We start from the raw sequence: 11175 nt of genomic DNA, 5'->3' as shown, positions 1-11175 counted from the left end.
AGATCTAAACTAATATACACTAAGCACTAATAGTACAAAAACAATACACCGAACAGCAGCACAAAGAATTCTGTTGTGCACAGTTTACTTGTATATAATATAATGCTGTAGTTGTGTACCACATTATACATAACAGGAAAAAAAATTATATACAGAACACTGAAACATTCAGGTATTCTGATCAGCATCACGTGCACAAAATTATAATTCTTAAATGCAATTTTAAAAAAAGGGGGCGAAAGTTGTTCCGAATCTAATGTCTAAGAAAAATAGCATTTTCCCTTCTGTTTAAAGTGGGATCAAACTTGTGACAACTACTAAATACTTTCGTTCAGATAACGGCCTTGTACTACGCATGCGCAATGGGAACTTTACTTTTCCAGCAGCGCTTATAAATAGCTTCTGCAACCCAAATTTTAAGGTTAAACACAAAAGGCAAATCTTATTTTCTCGACTGAGCGGTACTAGTGAATATCTGGTAGGTTTTGCTAAAAGTGTAGCAACCAGATGGACAACGCAATTTGAGGGGAAGCTGCACTTCATATATTTGACCACAAGATGGTGCTAGATTCAAAGAGATATTTTGTCGCCCAAAATATTAACCGCTGCAGCGTCTGTCGGCAATTCATTTTGATCAAGTTTTAATAAGATCGTTTCCTGGGAGACAACATACACGTACTCTTCCTACGTTTAAAGTTTCTAAAACCTTCCAAGAGGCATCTCTGGTATCCAAAGCGTGACAACAGTTTGTTCAACAGCTCTTGGATAATGGTTTGACAGTGGAGCCAGGTTCAGAAAAGGCTGCATGTGAATTGAAGTGGCACAAACACAGCTGTGGTACCAAACCTTGGTGAATGGACCCTTGTTTATCTTGGTAAGACTCCATGAACAAAAACAGCCTTCCGGTTCAATGACCCGAGGTGAGAAGAGTGGAAAGAAATCGCATCTCACAGCACTGAGCTCATTTTAGGCTCTTGGGTTGCATTACACAATTCACACATGCATCTCTTACCCAGGAATGTAATTTAATATGATCAATGCTACTTTGTTTACACCTGCCCCCCACCACAAAAAGAAAAGCTAGTTTCTTCTTAAATTTTTTAAAGACCTGGACTGGCTGCTCTAAAAAGTGCTTAAAAATACATGCATTTCCATCCATCAGCTTTTACTCGCTTCTTCCTTTTCAGGTCATGGGGGTCACTGGTGCCCATGTCCAGCAGTTGCTGTGAAAGAGACTGGGTACACCCTGGACAGGTCTCCAGTCCATCACAGGGACACGGAGGCAACCATTCACTCTTTCACTCACGCCTAGGGACAGTTTAGTTACCAATCAGCCTAACATGCATGTTTTTATGTGGGAGGAAACCAGAGTACCCAAAGAAATACATGCATTTCCATTAAGTGAATAAAAATGTCAGAGAAAAACATTTGAAACTATATTAACTTTATTATATACCTCTGCCAACAGTTACAGAAACACGAACTTGCCAGATGCAGCTCAACATCGCACACACAGTACTCTAACCACTGCTTAAGGCAGAACCTTGCTAAAGTTAGATTTGCTCAAATAATCCGAGGTTCACGATCACCACAACTCACAAGAAGCTTTAAGAAGTCTCACACACAGTTACACGAACACTAAACACAAAGACCAACACTATATGGGAGCTTAAAGCATGGTTCGAGGACGAGCTGAGCCGTGGCCGCACCAGGACGTGGAGTCGCTTTTAAACGCCACAGACTACAGACTTGGACCACGGATTATAAAGGTGTCTTCTCCATCTTCTTCTCTCCATATAGGGCAGGCAACCTAGCGTGGAGGCATTTATATGTGCGGGGATTATTTATGAGCAATGAACAGTGGCCCGAGGAAGACCCGCTCAGATGGGGTGCCTGAAGTTCTGGCCTGCAAAACGGGCCTTGTCACCAAGCTCTTCCTCAATCCTAGAAGAAAAGTCATGAGCTTGTTAATTGCCAAATTTTTATACATTTTGAATTGAGCGTGTTTTTTTGTGGGAGCAGACTCACCTGAGGAGCTGGTTGTACTTGGCCAAACGCTCAGATCGGCAAGGAGCGCCAGTCTTGATCTGGCAAAGAAGTTTAGCAGCACATTAGATTAAAAAAAATGAACATTTAGGGCACAGTTTGATTTGTTAATATGCTGCTTCCAATAAAAAAAGGTTCCTACCTGTCCAGTGCAGAGACCAACAACAAGGTCAGCGATGAAGGTGTCCTCTGTCTCTCCAGAGCGGTGACTGACCATAACACCCCAGCCATTGCTCTGGGCAAGCTTGCAACTAAAAGAAAGGAAAAATAAAAAAAATAAAAGCTCAACCCCGTTATTGCATCTACTGCTCAGAATGATGGCAACAAGTGTTTCGGCCCTGCTGTGATGTAGATACTCACGCCTGAAGGGACTCGGTGACCGAGCCGATCTGGTTGACCTTCAGGAGCAGGCAGTTGCAGGACTTCTGGTCGACAGCCTTGCCAATACGCTTGGGGTTTGTCACAGTGAGATCATCACCCACCACCTGGATGCTGGTGCTGGCTGTGAAATTGGTCCATGCTTCCCAGTCATCCTGGTCAAATGGGTCTTCAATGGAGACCACTGAGGAGAGAAAAATATCAATGAACCTCAAATACCTGTACATCTGATGAGGAACCATCAACAAAAATCTCGTTGAATGTTTTTGACTACAAACTCAAAAATCTGAACCAGTCCCTTTTCTTTTTTTATCCTAGCATGTTATACATTTATATTCATTGGTGTTCAAATCCATTTTAAAAGGCTCCAAAGCGAACACAAACCTGGGTAATCCTTGACAAAGCTCTTGTAAAGATCAGCCAGCTTGTCAGGGGAGATGTAGCGGCTGGGGTCATCTTGAGACTTGAAGTCCAAGTCGTACTTTCCACCCTTGTAGAACTCTGAGGCAGCCACATCCATGCCGATGACAATCTTGTCGGAGTAGCCAGCCTTAGCGATGGCGTTCTTTAGCAGCTCCAGAGCTGATAAAAATATTTAATTTTAAATATTACAAAAAAAATTAAATAAATAAAACCCTGCAAACATGACTAAATATAACAATTCAGCCACATCTATTTTTATTTAGTTTGCAAACAATGTCACACCTTCTTTGTTCTCCAGGATGTTGGGGGCGAAGCCACCCTCGTCTCCCACGTTGGTGGCGTCCTTGCCATATTTCTCCTTGATGACATTCTTCAGGTTGTGGTAGACCTCAGCACCAATCCTCATTGCATCCTTGAAGCTGCTGGCTCCAACTGGCAGGATCATGAACTCCTGCATGGCCAGCTTGTTGCCTGCGTGGGAGCCACCATTGATGACATTGAAAGCCTGAAAGCAAGTGGAGGGGATCAGTTTTCTAGCTCAACAGAGTTGTGACTAAACAGGGTAACGGTTTGTCAGAACTAGTTGCGTTAATTTTACTAGTACTACTCACAGGGACAGGGAGGATGACTTCAGGGTTGCCAGCCAGGTCAGCGATGTGGCGGTAGAGGGGAACGCCCTTCTCTGCTGCACCAGCCTTGCACACAGCCAGGGAGACGCCCAGGATGGCATTAGCACCAAACTTGGCTGCAGGATGGTAGGCAGTTATTAAAATAAACCATGTACACGGAAAATGGATCAAGATTACATTTATAATTCAAGTTTTTCTTGTTTTGAGACCGAATTATGTCACTTCATTTTTCTTCTTGCACAAAGTCACACAATGTCCAATTTCAAATTTGCATTTTCAAAATGTTAACAGTTTTGAAGAAATCCTAGGAAAATGTACTACAGTGTATAATTTTCATGTTGGGCGTTTATTTTAGCTTTCCTACATCCAAACACTGAATACTTTTACACAAAAGGTTTACCAACTAAAAATAAAAAACAAGTGAAAAGAATTTTAAAGAATGCTTCAGAAAATATGCACTATAATTAAAAGGAAAAAAAAAAAAAGGTAACTAATATCTCTGGAAAGTGAAAATTGGGATTATTTAGACATCTCTAGAATTATGTTGGAGAAAATGTGGTCAAAAGATTTACAAGGATGGAGAAATTGCACTGCATTGTTTAAATAATGAAATTCCTTTTTTTTTTTTAAAGACAAGTACATCCCAAAATTGTAAATGCTTTATTTCATGAATATAATAAATATTGTCTTATGATGAATGAGATATCCTATGTGGACATTTTTTATCTTACATTTGTTTTCTGTGCCATCCATGTCCAACATCAGCTTGTCAATTTTCTCCTGCTCCAGAACACTCACATCCTGGATGAAGACACAACAGGACAAAAGAAAATTAGAACAACAAAATAACGTTTGAATTGGTTTAACTAGTTAGTTGAAAAAGAACACACTAACAATGTTAAAAAAACAGCCTCTGTGAATTTTACAATCAGGCCTATATTAATGCAGTTTGTTTTAGAGACATCATTTCCATTATAAAAAAAATAAAATAAAAAAACCTCAGCATTCCAACCAAACATCTTAAAGTGTAGTTTTAGTGCTACAAAAATATTTTGTATTGTTCTCTATAAAACTTTAGATGGTTTCCCGAAAGAAATAACAAACATTTGATTTAAAGTTTCTGAAATTAGCACATTGAAATTAGTCAAACAATAAATGGTCCTACCTTGTTAACCAGTGCAGGTGCAATTGTTTTATTGATATGATCAACTGCTTTAGAGACACCTGCAAGGGACAAGCAAAGACCATGACTGACGCAGACAGGAGTGGATCATGCAACGCAGGCCACACAGATGACCACAGAGCATCCAATTTTATGTGAACGGATGAGTAATTAATACACAATTTAGCCATTTATTTTCCTTTTTTGGGGTCTGTGAACATCTGTTAGTTCCTGACAAAAGTTAGTTTCCAAAAGCAAACTCATGCTGCTCTGCACGGTTTTTGCAAGTCATCCTGTTTTGCTGCACACTTCATTTACCTGGTTACATAACGCAGGGGCCAAGAACTCATTAATATATTTTACTGCTCTTTTGACTCCTACCAGGAGGAACAGAAATGAGGGAATTGGAAAGAAAGAGGAAGTAAAGACAGATTTTATGTACATGTTGAAATGTCCTCAAAGATTGCAAAAGAATGGAAGTAACCAGACAGATAATGGAGGAAATTGATGAGTTGTCTTTTACCTTTGCCCATGAAGCGTGTTTTGTCATTGTCACGGAGCTCCAGGGCCTCGTAGATGCCTGTGGAAGCACCACTGGGAACTGCAGCTCTGAAAAGACCTTAAAGAGAGACAGGACAATTCAATGTGCTGAGTCATGCATAAGAAACACAGACTACAGTTATCACAAGACAAACGGCACAATATTTATATAGAACATGTTGGTTGAGGGATTAGGTGCACAAGAGGCTTCATACTGAGCAACAGGGAGTAGAAAGTGCCAGAGGATTTCATTTCATTTGTAGGGAGGAAGCTGTGCTGGCTCAGCTGCACAAGGCAATGATGTAACAGGGGATGCCAACTGAGCATGTGCAGTAAATGTGTGGCAGGATACCGAACTACGCCCCCACGCAAGAGGATAGACAGTCTGGAGTCTCGCAATAGAAGGGAAATAGAAAAAACAAACTATTCATTTTGCCCAGTGGAGCGGCAGAGATGATGAGTCTGGGGATTTGGTGCTTAGGATAAGAGGACACAGCCACAGCCCCGAGGTAATACTGAACATGTCCTCTGCAGCTCGACACCAGCTGGCAGCAGAGAGAGGTTGCTGGAAATACTCATCAGGACATAAATCATGTGCTATCCCACACTATTGGTGAAATCTGAAGGGAATGCAGTTGAAACAGATTAATTAGGAGTACAAATGTATTTAAAGTCAAAACATTGTACCAAGAGCCCACCATTCAGACAACGTTAACAGCATCAGTGGGTGTAAAATGTTCAACAGAGCACACAATCACAGCAGTGATTTTCCAGACTGTGTCTGGGTGCAGCAGACAGTTTGATAATGATGTCAAGGCAGGGCTGATGGACATAAAAGGGGGGCTTATTAAAAAAAGATTAAAGGTGTATTTACAGCAAACAGAACAATTAGCAACCATCCAAAACTAATGAAAAGTTGGCTGCCAGTGTATTCAGGGCAGAAACAGAAACCCATTTCATGCACTTCCATGCCAGCGATCATTCAGGTTGCTTCATTAACATTCTCAGGACATTTAGAAGGTCGAGCAAATCTTTTCTTTCAGCCTTAAGGACAAAAATGTGGCCCTCTAAAAGCAAAAAGTACTTCAGTTGGGCCATTTATGGATAAACTGATCGACATGTTGAACAAACAGCAGAGCCTGTAGTATGTTGTCAACTGTATTTTTATTTCATTTTTATTTCACACATACCTATAAGAAATGACAGGTTACAGCTTACAGGGTTGCTGGACATGCCTTCTGTACTGTATGAGCTCTGTGTATGAACCTTTACAGTAACAGTGAGCTGTGGAGGCCGTCTGATGTTACAGGAGCTATTTTCACACATTCATCTCATCCCCTCCACTCGGCCTGTGGCAGGCGACTGTGAAGGGCAACTAAGCAGCTCAACAGGACTAACCTAACCCACAAATTAACCAAGTTTCAGGGGTTATCAAACTATAATTAATAATGTTTAAATAAATAAATAGCAAAGAAATTGTGTAAATTCAAGGGCCTTTTATTATTCAACTGTGTGTAAATAAATTTGGCAAAATTGTTTTCAGGTGCTTTGCTCTAGCACACCTGATTTGAATACATGAGTGATTAACAGGCTTCTGCAGAACTTGAAGTGACTGAATCAGGTGTGTTGGAGCAGGGAAACAAGTAACTTTATCTTCTATGCGACGCATTAGGAATGTAAAGTGTTACAAGAAAAGATACAATACCTTTCTTAGTGTACAGGTCAACCTCCACAGTGGGGTTTCCACGGGAGTCAAAAATCTCACGTGCATGGATCTTCAGGATTGACATGGTTCTGGATCTTCTGGAAAAATGAAGAACAAAAAAAGGTGTCACTAAAAGTGCAACCCCTCAAAAGTCAAGTGAACACAGTGACTTGGCAAAAAATAAAAACCTTAAAAGCTTTGCAGCACACATACAGCAAGTAGTAATCTGAAAATGGGACGAAGGTTTCCAGGCAATGTGGATCTTTAGTGAAAAGTCTCAGCTATGCACACCGCACAGTGATGCGATATGGCTGGGATGGCGTTTTTGTTCGTCTTTGATGGGTGTGGTTACTGCAGCAGAACAATCTCTGCAGGTTAACTCCGTTTGACATTTCAGATAACAAGAATTGCAAAATTCTTGCACAAGTACATTACACTCGGATTCTGCAACAGTTCTTACAGCAATATTTTAAAAAAGTGAAAAGAGCCAAACCAAAAGTGACTTGGCTCAAAAACAATGTTTGACTTCTTTTTGTTTAAACAGTGCTTTTACAGACTGCAGGTTTTTATCACAACACTGTTATCACTCCAGATTTCTACACAGGAAGTCTGATGGTTTCAAGCCAGACTGTTTGTTTGGCTGTGACGCCTGGAGCATTACATTGATTGCTGTCTGGTTTATTGAAGCCGTCCTAAACTCGTACTCTGCAAAGTTGAGTTTGAGTATAGCTGCTGTAGAACCGATGGAAAATGCCATCCTTGAAAAGCCTTGTGTGGAAATTTACCAATAGCGTGCACACACACACACACACACACACAGAAACGTGTTTTTAAAGACTGGAAATTAAAGCTCAAATGCTTTAATATTTATGTAGGTCTTGGTTTTTGAATGCAATATAAAACAGCACAAATTTTCAGTTGTAGGTCCAACAATTTCTAGTCGGGTCATCTGGACAGTTTCTTTTTTTGCTGAAACATTTCACCTTCTATCCGGAAGGCTTCATCAGTCAAGGAAACGCATAGATGACTCGACTGAAAATTTCTTGATTGTATACCTGGATCACCTGGTTTCAGGTGTAGGATTTATTGCATTAATTTTAAAAACAAGTCACAGGTTTTTGCCTTTTTTAGAACAATATTTATACTGTTCTGAACTAGGCATTTGGTCCATACTATTGAAACATAACTACCATCAGTACCACTGACATTAATACTGGTACCTGGAAATTAAATCAATAATTCATAGACTACTCATTTCAACAGAACTTTTATCCAAGTATCCATTTGCTCATACAGTAATTTTAGCTTGCTGGGAATAAAACTTCATGGTCTTCGGATTTTTGGGTTTGTCTAAACAAAAAAAACATATATTCCTAAAACTTAAGATCAAACGTCAAATTCAATAATAGAAAAACAAGTTTAAATCTCTATGGAGGTCATGAATGCCTGTAAATATTTTTTCCCTTTCACACAGGACAAGCAGGATCGCTACAGAAGCAGCACAAAATGGCGTCAATGGATGAATAAATAAGGATACACATGATAAGTTTTTATTTTTTTAGGAAGCAAGTCCTCAAGCAATATATTAATGAGACAAAATTTACAAACTACATTAAAAATGTCAAAGAAAATGAGAATGACTGAAGATAAGGACGCCTGTGAGAGCCAGTTCCTCGGTAAATTTCCTTTATATGCAATGAACACACCTCCGTCTGCTGCAAGCAACTACAAGCCCAACCTGTGAGCGTAGCTCGTCGTTCCCAATACATCTTTGACCCTGGAACAACGGAGGTCAATGATAATGGTTCTCTAAAATGGAAAAGTCTGCAAGGTGGACCCGCAACCTGACACCCCTTTCCCCTCGCACCCACTGCAGCTCTAAATGGAGAGACATCTCGCCAGCTGACGGGCTCGTTTAAAAATAGACGACGGGCTAACTACATGGGAAAGGAAATGATTCAAGCTAACTCCTCGCGCAAACGACTATGTTAGCTAGCACAAGGACAAGCTAGGATGTCATCCTCGACGACATCCATCGTGTAGCTGTACAAAAAAAACGGGAACGTGGTTATATTTACACACAGCGATCTAAAACACTAACACGAAACGTTAAAAGCTCCGCTAACTGAACATGAGCGAGTGACTAAGTAGAGAAAAAAAGCCGTTAAAGTTACCTTTTCCGGGCTAACTGTGCGCAAGGACGGTGCTGTAGGTGTCTCGTGCAAAGGGGAAGCAGCAGAGAAGAAGGCGCTCGTGACGCTGCGAGCCCGATGATAAGTGGACGGAGTCAGGAGCGGAGCGACGCCATTGGCTGAAACTGAGTCACCACGCAAAGGAGCGCGAGGAGGGGCGCACGTTCCACCAGAGGCAGGAGTCAGAGAACCCGGATGAAGGGCGAGAGGATGCGGATTTTCCGTCGTAGGTGAAGCATCACTACAGTGAGCGATGTTCACGCACAGGAACGAGTAGATTTTAAATTAAGTGTATTGTGGGAAATGTATGCTGTTGCCAGAGGGTTAAATATATTTAAAGCAATATGTGTGGCAAGCCGAATAACACACAACAGTAGGCATAATCCAGTGCTTCCATGTCAAATGTTATTGGCTGCTAAAAAAAGAGATGTTTTATACATCTGAAATTTTATATAAATATATATTTTTAGTATTACTCTTGTTTGGTTAAGTGCTATGTGTTTATGTTCCCATACAATGACAAAATTGGTTCTCTGCATTTAACCCATCACACCTGAGATACACCCAGGTAGAGCAGTGAGCAGCTATGTAGGCGCCCGGGGCGCAATTAGGGATTGGGTGTCTTGCTCAGAAACACCACGACATGTGGATATGGCGGGGAGTCGAATCGGGACTTTCTGGTCCCAAGTTGGCTGCCCTACCTCTACACAAACCCTGGTTAACCTTTATTCTAGCCTGCTGACGCGTCTCCAGACATTATGCTTTATGACTAATGAACCATTTGACACTTAAATGATAATACTATCCCTTTAAAGAAACTGGTAAAGTTTTTAGGAATGACAATCAAACGTACTTCTTACTTAAATGTCCACAAATTTGTTTTGTATATGTTTGAATACATTGACAGGTGCCCATTTACGATGAAGTGGGAACAATTATGAATAGTAACAACTACACTATAGTTGACAAAAATGTAATTTTATCCTAGTATTAGTTTTATTTCAACTATCCATAAGAGAGAGGAAGAACGTAAACTTACAGAAAATAATAATTGGTGACTGATTAACTTTTGAAGTCAACCTGATTTAAAATGATTGCCACAGCAAACTGACCTTAAAAAATATATATTTTTAAATAGCTAAAATGCAGTAAATTTTACAAATACTAGTATGCTAGTAGATGAGACAGCATTAGCCAACATATTATAACTCAGTTAATTTTACATATAGTAATGAGTTTGCTCCACATAAGATTGTTTAAGTCTTAAAACTCTGGCAAAAAAAAAAAGATGGCAACGGGTGATATGAACTCCGAGGAAGGTTATTCAAGAACGTGGCAGAGCTGGTGTGTGCTTATATGTTACAACGGCCTGCCTTAAGGTAGACTCGTGCGGAAAGTAAAGGTGACGCAGAGATGAGTACGTGCAGAGAGGCAGGCAGGGATCTCCGCAGCATTGCTTCCGTGTTAGTCAAATGTTTGATGTGGTCACGTTTCCTGGCAGTGGCTTTCCTCTCTGCCTCCTACTAATTTCATCAAATGAATGGCTACTGAAGGGGGATGAATAATTTCTGCACACCAGGAAGCAGACACACACGAGTGAGTGTTTAACACCAGGCCAGCTAACCTCAGCTGTTAAACATAAAAAAAAAACCCTTTCCAAGCAAATACAACCAGGTTTTAGAGGATAGATTTCTTTTTGTCTAAGAATCACCATATTCATGAACATGCGCATGAAACTGCAGGAAGCTGTACCAAACGGTGACACTACTATCATCCACATGAGTCATAACATGAGTGAGTTGTGGGTTTCCCCTCCACTCAGAAAAAAAACTCATTTCATGTCAGGATGTTGTGCAGCTGCGCAGTGCAGAGCATCCACAGCAGGAAGAGTACAACCCTGCTGCAGTGACCTTGAGATGCAGTGGGTTAAAGTCAAACTGCGCCCCCTGGTGCCCACACATAGCCACATTTTTATTCCTGTAGATGTCATGCATGAACAAAACAAACAAAAAGAAAAAACTTGAAACAAACTGGACGCATATTTACTCACTACTGTACTCTGTAAGAGCTGAAAGACACAACCGGAAGCAAAGTTTCTGT

General features: G+C 40.6%; 1 protein-coding gene across 2 annotated transcripts; it reads right to left on the bottom strand.

The window, feature by feature from the left end:
- Positions 1–1427: 1427 nt before the first annotated feature.
- eno1a (enolase 1a, (alpha)) lies at positions 1428–9164 on the bottom strand. Of its 2 annotated transcripts, none has more exons than XM_037684902.1 (12): positions 9058–9164; positions 6884–6981; positions 5162–5257; positions 4957–5015; positions 4208–4277; positions 3459–3592; positions 3130–3352; positions 2809–3006; positions 2407–2608; positions 2189–2297; positions 2029–2087; positions 1428–1944 (listed from the first exon to the last, which is right to left on the bottom strand). In XM_037684902.1, the coding sequence occupies exons 2-12, from the start codon at positions 6966–6968 to the stop codon at positions 1881–1883; spliced, it is 1299 nt and encodes a 432-aa protein (XP_037540830.1). In that variant the 5' UTR covers positions 6969–6981; positions 9058–9164; the 3' UTR covers positions 1428–1880. The 2 variants fall into 2 exon arrangements, with proteins under 2 accessions (XP_037540830.1, XP_037540828.1); XM_037684900.1 differs by lacking the exon at positions 4957–5015 and adding an exon at positions 4642–4700 and having other exon boundaries at positions 9058–9163.
- Between the last annotated feature and the right edge of the window lie 2011 nt (positions 9165–11175).

The sequence above is a fragment of the Nematolebias whitei genome, chromosome 11 (assembly GCF_014905685.2).
Source record: "Nematolebias whitei isolate Nwh7 chromosome 11, NemWhi1, whole genome shotgun sequence".
Classification (NCBI taxonomy): Eukaryota; Metazoa; Chordata; class Actinopteri; order Cyprinodontiformes; family Rivulidae; genus Nematolebias; species Nematolebias whitei.
This window is presented reverse-complemented; position numbering and strand designations above follow the sequence as displayed.

Coding starts and splice junctions, on each gene's coding strand:
- eno1a (XM_037684902.1), bottom strand. CDS start 6,968: ATGTCAATCCTGAAGATCCATGCACGTGAGATTTTTGACTCCCGTGGA. Junction 2,609..2,808: donor CTTTGTCAAGGATTACCCAG/GTTTGTGTTCGC, acceptor TTCTCTCCTCAG/TGGTCTCCATTGAAGACCCA. Junction 1,945..2,028: donor AAGTACAACCAGCTCCTCAG/GTGAGTCTGCTC, acceptor CTTTTCTTCTAG/GATTGAGGAAGAGCTTGGTG.